Source organism: Podarcis bocagei (assembly GCF_964188305.1).
Source record: "Podarcis bocagei genome assembly, chromosome: 11".
Lineage (NCBI taxonomy): Eukaryota > Metazoa > Chordata > Lepidosauria > Squamata > Lacertidae > Podarcis > Podarcis bocagei.
The window spans coordinates 7,775,039-7,791,626 of record NC_138136.1 but is presented as its reverse complement, the minus strand read 5'-3'; the positions used below and the strand labels follow the sequence as shown (position 1 = coordinate 7,791,626).

Sequence of the window (16,588 nt, the reverse complement as noted above, 5' to 3'; positions counted from 1 at the left end):
TTGAGGGGGAAAAAACGTAAGAGGAAAACTGAGGTGGGGTGTTGTGAAGATGGTATGACAACCTGTGAGACTAACAAACAGCTCCTTCCACATTGCGAGGGATGTGAAATGTCATGCTTGGTGGGATCATTTCCATCTACTGGCAGATTGGATTAACAGTCTGAACGCTGATTACTAGCCATTTCTCCACGGTGGAAGAATTGTAGCTCACTGTCCTTTGAGTGGTTGAGTCATGGCTGTGACTTCATCCTAGAAAAACCTCAGCATCTAGAAAGATCCTAAAAGGGTACATGCAAATGTACATATTTTAGCAGAGAGTCTGCTGTGCCCTTGTGAGGTTTTTGGTAGGTTTCTTGGGCTGCATACAAATGTACCTGCAAACGCAACCTGGTGTGCTTTTTCTCCACTGCAGAGGGATGGGGGATTTCCCCAAAATTGGATGGAAGGATTGGCCAATTCCTTTGTACTGCAACTGCGTACACTCAGGAGGTCCCCCAACACTCTAGAGCAGTGGCTACCAATTAGCTAAGTACTGAAGGCCTCCCCTTTTTCAAAAGCCATGCTTTTGTTGTGTGAAAGGTGCCACTGTGCCACGGATCCCCTGGGTGGGTTACGTGGGAGCCCTGGGGTCCACAGACCACCAATTGGGAACCACTGTTCTAGAGAGGGTCCTTGGTGTCTACATTGGGGAGAAGAGGAAGGGAAAGATTGGACTGCAAGCTGCCTTCTGCCCATGCAACCAATGGGTACAACTCCATGGCCTTGATTCACAGGCAGCACTAAGCCAAACCATGCCAGAGTGTATAGCCACAGGCGCTCATAGAAAAAACTGCAGCCATTTTGTTCCTTGCTTGGTCATCCTGCTACTGCTGCACTGCCTGGAGCTAAGCCAATCTGTATTGCTGCAGGCAAAACATGAGCTGTAGGCCAAGGTTTGTACTGCTTGTAGTTTGGGGGCGTCTAAACATGAGCCAGGGTTGGGCAAACCATGGCTTATTCATCTGATACCTATAATTCTATATTTGCACAGTAGTCCAGCACAGCCTTGATCATAATAAACTGACACATGTATACTACAGATATACAATGAAGTAGTTTGTATGCTCTGAATTGATTATTTTTATGTAGCTGTTCTTTCTCCAGGAAATTACTTCCAGCAGGATTATACCATCTGCCCTCCAGCTGGAGCAAGGCATTTTTGCAAAACTAGCTACAGTTCAACTTTGTGATCAGATATCTAAGCTCTAGCTGTAATAAATGAATCGGCTCTCTTTTTTACACAAACAAGGGCTTGCTGTATTATTTTAAGAACAAGATTTAAAGGAGAGCTAATACAAAAGGCCTTCTGTATTTGCTGATCTCTCCTTCTCCTGTTGCCTGCATTAACTTTGTGCAGGGTTAGCTACAAGGCGTTTGCCAGATCTTATGCCCACATAATTAAGCAGAGTTTCCTAGCTAGTTTGAATTTGAGCTCCATACGGCTTCACAGGATTTTGTAAAACCAGCAGCAAATGGTACCAGCCACCTCAGTGGTTTCTCTCTTTGTGAGGAGAGTTTACACACACAGTTTTAACTTGTAGTGTAGCACCCTGCTTGTGGTTAACGCTTAGCTGGAATGAAATATTCAACGCAGCAATAGAGAAATTAAAATAATAATTTATTTGTCAGACAAATAAATGAGAGGCACAGTGGTATATGGTTACCAAGCTCTGGCCTGGCCTCCTGCCATTATGGCCAGCACTTATATTCCCTTAATCCAGCCCCCTTTGCTCCTCCTGTGGCTGCCTCTGTCCAATCAGCCTGGTTGGATTTCCTATTGGCTGATTGCTATAACCAATCCTAAAAGATACACCCATATCCTCCTGTCCTTATATGGAACACAAAGAGCTATATATTGTTACATCTATAAATGACAAATAAGTAGTAATATATCTTACATGTGTCTCAACAAGGAATCTTAATTACCAGCTCACCTCTTGCCCTCCTTGCCCTATTGCCTTCTAAAACAAATGGTTAATCTTAAATTTTTATCTTAAACATATGTCAAGGATCTTGAGTTTCACATCAACATTGAAAGATCTCCTTCATTTGAAGGTTTCTAAACAAATGCCTGACAGCTATATATCAGGACTGCTTGGATGGCGTCTTCCTGTCTGGCAGGGGGCTAGACTGGTGGCTGACTTAATTTCAGGATAAATACAACTCTTACAATTATATGAAATAAGAATTTAGCATTTCTTAAATCCTTTGCATAATTACATTTAAGCAAATATATTTAATACATAACATAGGTAGCCTTTTAAAAGGAATAAGGCCTTTGTAAAGTAAAAAAGGAACTCAGTAAGAAACCGCTTTAAAAGAAGCCTCTTCAGTTTACACCCCCCCCCTTCAGCCAGCTGCTTTTCCCAACATTTATTGCCCTCTAACTCTCTCAGTTTAAGAAAGAAACAGCTTTAAAAAGACTTCCCAAAAAATGCTCTCTCCCTGCCAGCTAGATGCTTCTCCATTTGGTCTTTAACCTTAGAAAGAAGATCTGGCTCATTTTACTGGGAGGCACATTGGTATTATTTTACTATTTACTCATTCCTAATTATGTTTATCTCTGCCTTTTTTATCTTCTGTAACATGTAGGGTCAGTGTCCTAACTCTCAGTCTGTAATTCCAGCTTTTACGACTTTGAGAATTGTTTTCTGCTATAAATCAAGGGGCCCCTTGTCTAGGAGGAAGACATTGCCAGTGTTCTCTAAACAGCTGTCTTCTTGCCTGGCATGAAACATTTGAAAATCTAAGCCCATTTAATTTAGGAACCTGATCAAACATTAATAAAATGCAGGCTTATGCCTGATGCCTCATTAGGCTAAATTGAGGTAGCTTGATAAGGAAAGAGCTTCATGCTTGGGGATGAATTAAAAGTGCAGTATACCAATTTGTGTATTGTTGCTGGATGCTTTGATGATCCTGAGAATCTCAGCTGAAACAGTTATAATTATTCATGTATATCATGGGTAGGCAAACTAAGGTCTGCGGGCCGGATCAAGCCCAATTGCCTTCTGGAACGCCAGTGCACATGTTCTTTCCCTCTCCCTCTCCCTCTCTCTCCCTCACACGGCAGTGGCTGTGCTTCCTCACACAGCAGCAACACCTCCTCCCTCCCTCCCTCCTCCTGGCTTCTCCCTGCCCTGCCTAGAGGAGGAAGGGGGCTGGGCTTTGTTGGTGCCAGCAGCAGCAGCGCTCCAGCAGCCGCCATTTTAAGCAGCCCTTTTCCAGAGCCTTTTTGCGGGCCGCTCATCATCACCCCCGCCGGTGCCACCAGCCCCTTCTGCTTGCAAGACACAGGTAAGCAGCCACCGGGGCTCGTGGTGCTCTTGCATCATTCCCCCCCCCAAAAAATATAGTCCAGCCCCACAAGGTCTGAGGGACAGTGGACCGGCCCCCTGCTGAAAACGTTTGCTGACCCCTGATGTATATTCTACCTATCCTTGTGCTAATAACCCCCGAAAAAGATGATACTTTATGCCACTTGGGGACAATTTTTTTGTTTTCTTAAAAGTATACCCAGCATTTAGGTAGCATTCCAGTGGAGTCTTCTTGTTGGCCCCATGGCCAATCTGCGATCTTTGCTCTTTTGATTTTCCTGTGTGCTGAACATAGGCAACAAATATATAGGGCTGAGATAATGTAGAAATGGAAACCATTGCTTTTCAAGCACTCAAACAATTCATTTTTTTCCCTTCCTTCCTTCCTTCCTTCCTTCCTTCCTTCCTTCCTTCCTTCCTTTTTTCAGGCAATGCTGATGAATAACATTACAACAAATGAAAGACTCATCCAGAATTTGAAAGGTAAATCTCAGCAAAGCACTATCTGCACAGCAATTAAGTTTGCTTATTTTTATAACTTCGTCCATTGTATGTCTACTTATACATTTTCCCCCCAGGCTGGAATAGTAGGAAAGTATGGGGGCAGCTGTAGCTGTTTCAGAATGTAACCCCCCACCCACTTTAAACAGAGACAGTATAAAACTGTGGGACCTAGAAACTTACTACTTGAAGACAGAGCCTTGGGTCAACCTAGGAAATCCTTTTTTTATTTTCTTAAAAGCAGCCACAAAGGGGTCTCTTTTATTAGATCAAGATTGTCATTCTTGGGGAGAGTTTTGGTTTTTTAAAACCTTTCTCAATGCTGTTTTTCTTATTAATATTGCCATGGTGCCCCTGCCAGCTGCTGTTTGGTCAATTGGGGATAGTTTTGGGAAAAGGGAATAATCATCAATTAAATGCCATGGTAGAAATGTTAGCTCCCTCTCTCCTCCCCCTATCCCCAGTGTGATAGCCTCATTTCAGATTTGGCTACTTATGGCTGTGTATTCAAAAATTTAAAGAGAGCTAGACATAGCTGACCAACATCTCATCTAGTTATGCACTTAAAGGTAAAAGGACCCCTGACCATTCGGTCCAGTCGTGACTGACTCTGGGCTTGCGGCGTTCATCTCGCTTTACTGGCCGATGGAGCCGGCATACAGCTTCCGGGTCATGTGGCCAGCATGACTAAGCCGCTTCTGGCGAACCAGAGCAGCGCACGGAAACGTCGTTTACCTTCCCGCTGGAGCAGTACCTATTTATGTACTTGCACTTTGACGTGCTTTTGAACTGCTAGGTTGGCAGGAGTAGGGACCGAGCAACGGGAGCTCACCCCATCGCGGGGATTCGAACCGCTGACCTTCTGATCGGCAAATCCTAGGCTCTGTGGTTTAGACCCCAGCACCACCTGTGTCCAGTTATGCACTTAATATAGTTCTAATGTAGTAGTTAATGATATGAACTGTGATGAGAGAGCTAAATAAATAAATCTTATTTAACCAGACATCAAGGGATAAATAACTGTATCCAGGGAGGAGAACCTTCCCCTAAAAAAAACACCAATTTGTGAGGGACTTAAAGGTTGTTGCAGGAGGTAAGGTCCACAAATCTCAAGGGAAAAGAGCCAGGTGGAATAGTAATGGAAGTCGTAGGCTACTGGATTTCAGGCTAGAATCATGCAAGACTGTAAAGATTAACTCGAAAGAGTTATATGGAGGAAAATACGGTTAATACTCTTCTTTTAAAAATGTGCATTCTCAATATTCTCCCAGTATTTTTTGGTGCAAAAGCAAACAAAATAACCCAAAGTGCTATTTCTTTTTTTTTGGAGGGAGGGGGAGCTTTGAAAAAGTATGGGAGGGAAAAGTGGATCTGCACTCAGGTGACCAGAAAATTCTTCTTGCAGATGGAAGTTGGGATGATAGCTTCATGGTCTATTGATTCATGTATAGGGTGATATTCAGTTGTGCCCGTTCACCAGCAGAATACGCTTCTGCTTGCACACCAGAACTTCTGTTACACCCCCCCCGCTACTGCCCCCAAACCTGCTCCAGATTTTGGGGGGCAGAAAGGAAGGAGAAGTCGCTGGAAGCAAATGGAAGTCTGCTTGTGCAGTATGGATTTCACAGACACTAGGCAGTAAACTCCGCTGAATGTAGTGGAATTTACTAAACATGCATATGTTTGAGCTACACAGGTCACATAAACTGAAAAGACAAGCAGCGTTTTAATCTAATTACTATGAATACCGTATTTTTTGCACCATAACACTCACTTTTTTCCTCCTAGAAAGTAAGGGGAAATGTCTGTGCGTGTTATGGAGCGAGTGCCTGCGGGTGGCGGGGTGGATCTGCTGCAGTCGTGAGCAGAGGATCCATGGTTCCCCTTCCTTTCCTCCTCCGTGGTTACAAAGCATGGATCCACATGGATCCTCAGGATTTTTGCATTGGGCTACTCCAAACTCACTGTCAGATCACATGTCTGTGGCCACAGCATGAACCACAAAAATCATATATGCACTATTTCATTTAGAATATTTTTTTTCTTGTTTTCCTCCTAAAAACTACGTGCGTGTTATGGTCTGGTGCATGTTATAGAGTGAAAAATACGGTAATTGGTGAAATAAATAAGAATATTCTTTCCTACTCATCATTATTTTCTCCTTCTGCTTGTTTTTAATGAAATTTAATTTTTACTCAGAAAACTTGAGAGGTCTGCAGAAGGAATGTGGAAGGCTCCAACTTGACATTTACAGGTTTAAGAAAAACCAGACAAACCTTCAGAAAAAAATTACATATGACATGTAAGTATGTGATGATTGGCCAACTTCTGTATAAGCAAAGTGGCCACAAGCCAAGTTATGTGTTTCCTACATTGAAGTCAATGGGATTAAAAAAATATAAAATCAGGTTTGCTGCACTGGCTCACAGATCTAAGAATTTAATTATAATACTGTACCTGTGAACAAACCAAAACAACAAAGGTTGGGTATAATTTTGCATTGAAATATCCTATATTTAAGTTAGAAATATTTCTAACTTAAAAAGTATAGACATCACCTTGCCAACAAAGCTCCGTATAGTAAAAGCTATGGTTTTCCCAGTAGTGATGTATGGAAGTGAGAGCTGGACCATAAAGAAGGCTGATCGCTGAAGAATTGATGCTTTTGAATTCTGGTGCTGGAGGAGACTCTTGAGAGTCCCATGGACTGCAAGAAGATCAAACCTATCCATTCTTAAGGAAATCAGCCCTGAGTGCTCACTGGAAGGACAGATCCTGAAGCTGAGGCTCCAATACTTTGGCCACCTCATGAGAAGAGAAGACTCCCTGGAAAAGACCCTGATCTTGGGAAAGATGGAGGGCCCAAGGAGAAGGGGACGACAGAGGACGAGATGGTTGGATGGTGTTCTTGAAGCTACCAGCATGAGTTTGACCAAACTGCGGGAGGTAGTGGAGGGCAGAAGTGCCTGGCGTGCTCTGGTCCAGGGGGTCATGAAGAGTCGGACACGACTAAATGACTAAACAACAACATTTCTAACTTGCCTTACCTACATCCCTCTGCAGTTCTGCTGGCTCCTGGGTCTACCAGAAAAGTATATCTGCTAATGTAGCTGGATTGTCTTCACGGCAACAACAACTGGCCTGCAATTGGCTGAGTGGTGCAGAGAGCTGGTTGTCTCAGGAGATTGGCAGAAATGTCTGCCAGGGTCGGACAGGAACAAGTGCGGCTTTGAGATTTTTTGGACCTTTTTCTTAATTGCTTGAACACTTTCTAATTGCTTGAACTAAGCCCCAGTTGCCTGATGGACCAGCCTGTACTAACTTTAATCAGGGAGTTGGAGAAGCAGAAACGATTCAACCAGCTAAAATACTCAAATTCAGCAATTGGCAATACATTGTTGGTTGTCATGTTTCAAAGATATCCTCTCAGTTAACAATATACACTAGTAGATGGGAGGTTTCTCAGGAGCACGAGGCCCTAATTTTGCACTTACTGTGCAAAGCTATAAATCTGCCACTGGGCCTGCACAATTTGTGACTGTACAAGCCTCACGAGGGGCTCAATAAACCTCCAATTCATGATCTCTCTAGGACTACAAAAACAAGGAGGTTGTCAATCAGACAGAAGGCAGGAGTATGTGTCTGACAGGCTGTGTTTGACCTCGTGGGTTTCAAGTTGTGCAGATTTTTCGTGTTTTAAAGAACACATTTTACAAACGACATTCTTTTGCTTGGTTCTAGGTCTCAGTGTATCAGTCAGATGAAGGAACTGAAAGAACAATGTGAAGAAAGGGTAGAAGCAGCCTGCAAAAAAGGCAGTCAGATACCAGAAGACATGAAGAATAGTTCAAAAATATTAGAGAGAAATGATCAAGTAAGTTTTTAAAATTTGTTTTAGAGGGGTATTTATACACAAATTGTAGGTGAACCAGGCTGGCTGAATGATTCAGGCCATTATCCAGACCTCTATGTGGGGCTGAACAACTACAATTGCTGATGGGCCAAAGTAGGAAGAAGGTGAACCACAATACGTCTCTTCCCATCTCCATTTTTTGAATGTATATTCCTTCCATTTGTTTCTTCCTTGACCATTTGGAATTCCAGTGTGCTCATTTAACTTTAGAAGTTCCTAAACTTTGGCATGCTTATCTAACTCCCCAGTTAGAGCAGCAGCAACTTAAAAGAATCAACATTGTTTCAGTTAAATTATTTAAGTTCTTGAACTTAAACAAGGAACTTTCAGTTCAACACCTGTTGTTTGAGGAAGATTTATGACACCTTCCTACAAAACCTTTGACCCTCATTTTTATTTTTATTTTTGTAAATAGTATAGCTCCATTCTATGCCAACAAGTAAAATTCCTCTTCCTTAACTGAGATTTATTTGTGGACATAAAATCATTTGTCACCATAGATGACAGGGAGTGGCACATAAAAGTTGTACTTAGTACATTTTCATAAAGTTGTGAAGGATTGAGGAAATGATTAACCGTAAAAAGTGAGTTTTTATAATGCATTTAAAATTGCTCAGAAGTATCCAAACAGCTTTCAAAGTTTGGTCACATTGCATGAAAGCCAAAATTACCTTCCCTCCATCTCTCTCTCATTACGCCAACTATATGAGAGAACTCTGACTGGATCCCCTGAAGTAATAATCTTTTGAAAGCTGGCATGGGGAGGAAGAAGGCTTTATTCTCCCCCTCCCCACTGCCACAGACCTGATCCAAACATACAGGATGCTTGTTTGCTTTTCCCTCTGTGGCTAATAGCAGCTCTATGGGCCCCCCCCCATAGGGTTATGGGGAGGTTGACTCTCCTCATACAGTGGCTTTGATTAAAATTGTCATCCCCCTACATGAGCCTTTCTTAAGAGCAGACAATTATGTGGAGAGATCCAATCACAAATCCGGCTAGATCCTGTCACAATGTGGTAAAGCTGAAAGCTACCTAAGTCTCTTCTGATTTCAGTAGGAGAAAAAAGTGTTTAACTTGCCCCTAGAAATTAATGGGACCTGCTCCCTGGTCATAGGCATGCGGTGAAATATATGCATGTAGCTATTGTCAAATGTAACTTCTTCCATACATAGCAGGCTGCATTATCTTGTGGCTTGTGAAGCAGCCACAAGAAGGGAAAACGGCTGTCTGTTTTACTGTCGTTCAGTTTCTACCAAGGACTTTGTTTTAATTTTGCTGTGTAACCACTTAAAGTAAAAATTCTAATAGTAGATTATTCATTTGCGCTGAAGAATTGTATGAATCAAGTAGGGCTGTTTTTTTGTTTTTGTTTTAGATAAATATTCAAGAGCCAACAGAGTTTGGGCAGCGTGACCTGACGAAACAGGGAAATGAACTTCAAGGAAAACATTACATCTCTGATGATTCTTTGAAACTAGAAATCTCAAAGCCAACGCCACCCAGCATTAAAAATGTGGCAGAACTGGATTATCAAAGAGAAAAAGGTAAGAGTGTTGTATGAAAGATTACTATAAATTTCCAATCTCGTCATCAGGTGTTAGCATCTAAAACAAATAGTCCAAAACACCGAACGACTTTGCATGAATAAGATTTGTTCCCCAATACAAAGTTGTGACTTTGGCCAGAGTTGAAACAGTGATTCTATCACTTTCTGCCTCTCAGGCTTACTATCTTCACAGTAGTCGTGTTGTGAGCTTAGCAGTGCTAGAAATATAGGTATGTGAGTGTTCAGTTCTTGAAGTGATGCTTTCATTGCCTGTGCAAGGGAACGTGCTTTTGGTTTTCGTTGGGCTCCTGCCCACCCCACCAATGAATGAAATATGGTCACAGCTAATGATGGGGATCCTGGGCAGGGCAATCTGGTGCTGGGTTAAAACCATTTTCCAGGCGTTTGATTAGTGGCCTCATTTTACTTCTGCTGTTTGCTGCTATTGTTTGCAAGGCATTGCTGTGCTGGTATTTTTTCACAAACTCAGTCGCTGCTCACATGACATTTGGAAACACAACAGTGTTTCCCCCTTATTTATAAAACCATTCCATGCTACGTGTCATTGCAAAGCAGGAAAGGTCTTAAGTCACATTTGCTGTACTGTATCTTTATCATGTAGGGACGCGGGTGGCGCTGTGGGTTAAACCACAGAGCCTAGGACTTGCCGATCAGAAGGTCGGCGGTTCGAATCCCCGCAACAGGGTGAGCTCCCGTTGCTTGGTCCCAGCTCCTGCCAACCTAGCAGTTTGAAAGCACATCAAAAGTGCAAGTAGATAAATAGGTACCACTCCGGCGGGAAGGTAAATGGCGTTTCCGTGCACTGCTCTGGTTCGCCAGAAGTGGCTTAGTCATGCTGGCCACATGACCCAGAAGCTGTCTGCAGACAAACGCCGACTCGCTCAGCCAGTAAAGCGAGATGAGCGCTGCAACCCCAGAGACGTTCACGACTGGACTTGACTGTCAGGGGTCCCTTGTACCTTTATCACGTAGTGTGGAAGTAACTATTGCTTGATAGGTCACTGTGTGGAACAAGGGTCTCCCAACATTTTTGGACCCCTGTGCACATTTTGAATTCGAAGAGACTACTGTGAGCACCAGCCACAAAATGGCTGCCGTGAGGAATGTGGCATAACATAAACCATCCCGACAACATGATTATATATCCCCCCCCCAGTGAGTTTCTGGCTAATCAACAGGGATCATTCCTCAATATTAGGGAAAATATACAACACTTACTGTACAGAAATAGTTTCAGAAGATACCTGCACATCTTGCCTCTTAACTTCCTTTCTTGGAGGACAAGAGATGATTATTTAAATGAAAGCCCAGACTTTAGGACTCCTGCCCTGCTGCACCAATGAAAGAAAGCCTTTGCAGTGCTAGCTTGGTCCCCCCTGGTTCAGATGGTTAATGCATAATAATTGTCTTTCTGGTAGCGTGCATAGAGGGAAAGGTGACTGTACCCCCAAAATGGCTGCATAGGAGCCAGCACAGTGGTGCCTCGCAAGACGAAAAGAATCCGTTCTGTGATTCTCTTCGTCTAGTGGTTTTTTCGTCTTGCGAAGCAAGCCCATTGACGGATTAGCGCTATTAGCGGCTTTTAGCGGCTTATCGGATCAGCTGATAAGCGGCTTAGAAACAGGGGGGGGGGGAGGAAAAAAACCCCGCAGGAACTCGCAAGACATTGTCGTCTTGCGAAGCAAGCCCATAGGAGATTCGTTTTGCGAAGCACCTCCAAAACGGAAAACTCTTTGTCTAGCGAGTTTTCCGTCTTGCGAGGCATTCGTCTTGCGGGGCACCACTGTACCACAATCACAAACATTCTCTCCCTCATACAAAGTTAAGGCTTAGAGGAAAGGGCTTTCAAGTTAAGTGCAGCGGCACACTGAGAATTAGCATCCAGTTGAGGGCAAAATGGCAGATAAAGCTTCTTCATTCCTAAATGTACATAGTTGGATGTGTGTGTGCAGGTGTACATACAATTGACCATACCTACCGCTGATATGTGGCCCTCAGTTCGAAAAAGGTTAACCACCTCTGTTGTAAACCAACTGGCCCAAGCAAGACTATGCTTGTTGACTGTTGTTATGGTGAAAAATTTACTAGATCCTAAGCTGTTTTCCTGACACTGCATGGAACATTCCACTCCTCTCTCGTTGCTCAATCTGTTGCTCATGTATCTCTGCATACCGTTTGGACATTGACACATCCTGTCCCAAGTTGTCCTCTGAAGATGGAACTTTGTCCCAAACCCAAATGAGATTCTGGATCCTGGGGATTCCCCTCCCTTTTGATGCACCTCCTTGATTAATACCCCCCACCCAACTTTCTCTTGCCTTGAGGATGGTAGTAAAATCTGGTTACAGCAGGTAAATAGACTCAAGTGAGTCATACCTGTACTGCGTCATTGTGTATTTTGTGCTGCTATTTGTGGGATGAATGTTGAACATCTAGCTCGTGAGAGAAGCGTATAAAAATCTGCACTCATTTTGCTGATCTTAAGGAGAAATATCCAGCTTGCCCAGAAAACTCTGCTATATGTTCACTTGCTGCTTTGTATTTACTGATTTTCCATCTTTATTCAAAGTCCTTTTTAAGGGATTGCAGGTGTGGAGAATGGGAGTGAAAAAGTCCCATCTCATTCGCCATCATGCTGATTCCTAGACCCCTGCCCAGTAAACACGAAGTAATACAAAATACACCTGGTGAAAGTTTCTCTTTATTTATTGACTATTACGATCTAAACTCTGAAAGTGGAACAGCCCACTGGAAGCAGTAAAACCATACACATTACCAGTTTCATATTAATCCCTCAGTATAATGTACCTTGGGGCGTGGGTGGCGCTGTGGGTTAAACCAGAGCCTAGGACTTGGCGATCAGAAGGTCGGCGGTTTGAATCCCCGCGGCGGAGTGAGCTCCCGTTGCTCGGTCCCGGCTCCTGCCAACCTAGCAGTTCCAAAGCACGTCGAAGTGCAAGTAGATAAATAGGTACCGCTCCGGCGGGAAGGTAAACGGTGTTTCCGTGTGCTGCTCTGGTTCGCCAGAAGCGGCTTAGTCACACTGGCCACATGACCCGGAAGCTGTACGCCAGCTCCCTTGGCCAGCAAAGCGAGATGAGCGCCGCAACCCCAGGGTCGGCCACGACTGGACCTAAAGGTCAAGGGTCCCTTTACCTTTATCATGTACCTTGCCAACACCTCTTCCTCCATTTTATACTTGATTTGGCTGTGCTGGATAACAGGGACCAATGAATGAAGAATGTTTGGCATGGAGGATCTCAACTCAATGTAAAGGTTAGATCAGGTTGCATGCCTTGCAGATCTTTCCTAGCCTTATACTTTCTCAGTCCATGAATATGTATTAAAAGAGACGCTCAGGATGGTCTCCAGAAGTGGAACAATGTGTCCAGTAAGTGTCTTGTATGACAAGAGCCTTTAACCAACCAAAAGACTGCATGGACTTCTGGTTTCAATAGGTGGTGTGCCCATTCTGTGAAACAAGTTAGGCAAGGAAAAGCAGCTTAAGTTTTAAATACTTAAATTTTCATACCAATCCCATTCTTGCACTGTGTTCTTATTGTGCTTTTAGAATTGTTTACAAAAGGAACTGCTTTTGCTGTCAACGAAAAGGAACCCAAGGAAGAGGAACACTCTGTTGAACAGGACAACCTACAAATAGTTGCTAAGCTTAACGCAGATAATAATGGTCTGCCCCCAGAACCGGGAATGGAACAGAAGTCGTATGAAGAAGTTCAAAATGTACTTCAAGCAGCAGCAGAAAAGCAGGCAGGCAAATTGGCAGAAGCTATGCGCCAGCAAAATGCCAATCAAGCAAAAGCAGACGATGAAGAAGTTGAGCGAGAGCACCTTTTAAATGATGAGCTGCAGCCGGATGAACAGGAGACCAGAAAGATTGGTTAGTATGAAGGCTTGGCTGCTGTCCAGGAAGGACATATTTGAGGGTATAAACAAACAGCAAAGGAAAAATATAACCAGCTGTAGTTTGACATCTATCACTCCTGAAAAACTGTGTTTTGGGTGTAGCACTTGGGTGTCAAACTTCCATTCCTGTTTATAATAGTTATCGCTGAGGAAGCAGAATGCCAAATGTTTACTTGTTTTCCTCCCCACAATATTTGAAGTATTTTATTTGTCTATCTACCGCTGGAAACAAAATGGTGGAGCATCGTTAGTTCCAAAACCATGTTTAGAAGTGATGTTGTTTCACTTTGAACATACTACTTCCCCTCTTTGTGTTAGAGGTTATCATAGGGCAGGAGTGACTAACCTCGTTTGGGCTGCTGGGCCAGGGGTCGGAGGCCAAAAGTGTGTGTGTGTGTGGCCAGTTTATTAAAGACAGATTTTGGGGGGTGGAGGTCTCAAACATCTTGGACCTGTAGGAATGGTATCCCCCCCCCCCAGTGGAGGAAGCCTTGAGGGCCTCACAACATAGGAAGTCAAAATTATTTTTTAAATATAACATTTTGTGAGGAGGATGTCCATTTTCTTGGGAGTGCTGGATGCAGACCATTCCTGCAGTCGGGCATTATGCTACACATCCAAAACTCCTACTGCATTGACAAGGCATAGCAGGTTTCTAAAATAGATTATCCTAATTCCAAACCCTAAGGGAGGACATGCCACCCAGCCTCTTGCTAATTGTTAAAAGATCCTTACTTACTGGTAAGAAGAGATCATACAGCAGACCACTTGAAGGAATAAAGAGCTGTCTATGAGAATATGTTTGATCTAGCATGCCACCAATGCAAATATTGCCTGTATCTCAAAGAAATGATCAGGTTGCAAGAGTTTACCAGGGTATAAAAGTGTTGAGACAAATGAGCACTATCAGATATTACAATATTTAAATAAAACCATTAGTAATCTCGGCTAACTACTGAAAATGTAACGTGCCTATGCTGGTTGGTTGGTTGACTGATTGATTGTAATGAGCCGAGAAAGCCCAGTGTTAATATTTGAAATATTGAATGCTCTACAGTAAAAGACAACTTTTATATTCAATAAGATTCATAAAAAGAATTATTCTGACTTGTCTTTGCAGGTGAATTTGGAATCAAAACAGTAAACCAGGATAACGTAGTGGACTACAATTTAGAAATGAACGAGGCGGAATCTGAAACAGATAAGCAAGCTGCTCTTGTTGACAAGCAAAGTAACTTTAATGGTAAGTGGTGCATTTTCCGTTCTGAAGGTCATAGTTCTCAAAGATATTCTAGAATACCTTAAAACTATTTTGCACAGTGATCAGTCAGATTTTTCATTAGTTGAGTGACATTTTAAACATTTTCAAACTGGGTATTTAGCGAACTTTGTCCTGATTTAGCAACATGGGACGTCATGCTGACAGCTGCCATTATGTTGTGAAAAACTGTCAGTTGAAAATATGTAAATTTTGCACAATGATCAATAGACAGGCATAATGTTTATGTGTAACTATTCTGTGATTAAATATTTAATTAACCGAACTCTATGTATTTAGAATTTCATAAAATTTCTTCTTTTCAGTCCAGAAACTTGAAGATCCCAACATGCAAAACCACTTATTTAAGCTTGGCGAAGAACATCAACAGAGGCTGTGAATAATGAGTTGTTGCAGGAAACAACTACAGACACTGAGACAAGGCTTGAAACCTTCAAGGCTTGAAATGTTAGACTGAAGTGGATCAATTAGGGTTTATTTAAATAATTTCTGACCTTATTAACTTGTCTCCTGATGTAACGTTCTTACTATTCCTATGAAGTGTGCCATGAAAACATTTCAGGAGGAAGTCTTTTTTTTTAAAAAAATGAATCTATACCTGTTCTTCTGGTTCTCCTTGAACTGTGACAAAAAAGCCCCCAAATACAAGTTGTCTAGCTACCAAAACTGGAATTTCTTAAACTTTAGAAATGCCATTGTTTTCTCTAGCTATCAAAGAAAGACAGTTCTTCCTAATTATTACTGGATTTTGTACTTGTTTTCCATAGCAATTTCCTCTAGAAAGAAGATATCCTAGGGTTATACTCTATAAACCAGTTTTTAAACACTGAAATATTCGCCCATAGTAGTAGCCAAGAGCATGATTTATGATCTTATTGCAACTTGAAAACATGGAGATGATGAATCTACAAGCCTCAGATAATATTGACTATTTCTTATGAAGTATCTTAATGTAAAAACAAAGCTCAGTACTCTAATCTTATCACACGAATAGGAAAAAGCATGGTACTGAAGTGGAATCAGTATAGGGTCATAGAACTTTATACCTGTTGAAATTCCTCCTTGAGCGTAGTGGTGACCCTTAAAAATAACAGGCACATAGTAAATGTGGTACAAGTTTGTTGCTCCATAATCTTTTTTCATGTTTACCAACTAACGGTTCTATCCAGTTATTGCTCTTGCACAAGCACTTTTGAGGCAGGGAGTAGATACCCCCACCCAAATCCTTTCCCCTCTTCCAGCTATTGAAAATCTCTGGAGAGTTCCCTAACCTTCCAAAACTGTCTTGGGGATGCTTGGTGGTAATAACAAAAATGGCCTCCCTTCTTTTGCAATTGCCTTCCACTTGTGGCATAAGCACAAAGCTAACCAATTAGATATGCCATTACGTAGCTGATTTTGATTACGTCAATAAAACAGCCTAGTCTTTGTGAAATGAAAACCTATTTTGATCAATGGTGAATTAAATTAAAGAGTAAAAAAACCCAAATAGCCTGGCTGATGGTGTCTTATTCCAAGTAAAACATACTTCAAGGGGAAACAAAATGTACTATACAGTGTGTCTAAATTTTAGGTCTCCTATTTAAGCTATGAAAAAGGAAACATGTATTCTACAGAACATTCCATGAAACTACCTGGCCCTTTATTTGCATAGACATATCCTTACCTTTAATGGTGCTGTTTACAGCTGTTTAGCTGATACTTCAAATGTGTAAACAAAAAAAATCCCAAACCCTCAACTGTATTATGCTTCAAAAACTAAAATATGAAAACAGTGCACAGAACATTTAGCTAACCAAATAAAAGTGGTCCAAATCATTTTAAGGCTTACAATTTACGGAAATAACTTGGTATAGGGCAGCCTTTAAAACAAGTGGAGAGGAAGGTGCAACCATGTATATATAACCATGTATATATAGAGGCTTGCCAAATAATGTCAAGTCCTGAATGCAAACTCTCGGCAATTAAATCCAAAGACATCTGTCTAGAATACTCAACCAGTGGCCAGAAATTTCACCCCCTTCTTTTGAAGATTTTGCACTCTAAA

General features: G+C 42.1%; 1 protein-coding gene across 1 annotated transcript in view; it reads left to right on the top strand.

Annotated features, from left to right (window-relative positions):
- Window positions 1-16,030, top strand: part of GOLM1 (golgi membrane protein 1) — a 30,210-nt gene extending 14,180 nt beyond the window's left edge. Inside the window, exons 4-10 of the mRNA XM_081213819.1 lie at window positions 3,785-3,839; window positions 6,057-6,159; window positions 7,599-7,731; window positions 9,147-9,315; window positions 12,925-13,236; window positions 14,383-14,505; window positions 14,847-16,030. Coding sequence (XP_081069945.1) covers window positions 3,785-3,839; window positions 6,057-6,159; window positions 7,599-7,731; window positions 9,147-9,315; window positions 12,925-13,236; window positions 14,383-14,505; window positions 14,847-14,920 — 969 coding nt within the window. The 3' untranslated portion in view covers window positions 14,921-16,030. The remainder of the gene's footprint in view (window positions 1-3,784; window positions 3,840-6,056; window positions 6,160-7,598; window positions 7,732-9,146; window positions 9,316-12,924; window positions 13,237-14,382; window positions 14,506-14,846) is intronic.
- The last annotated feature ends 558 nt before the right edge of the window (window positions 16,031-16,588 follow it).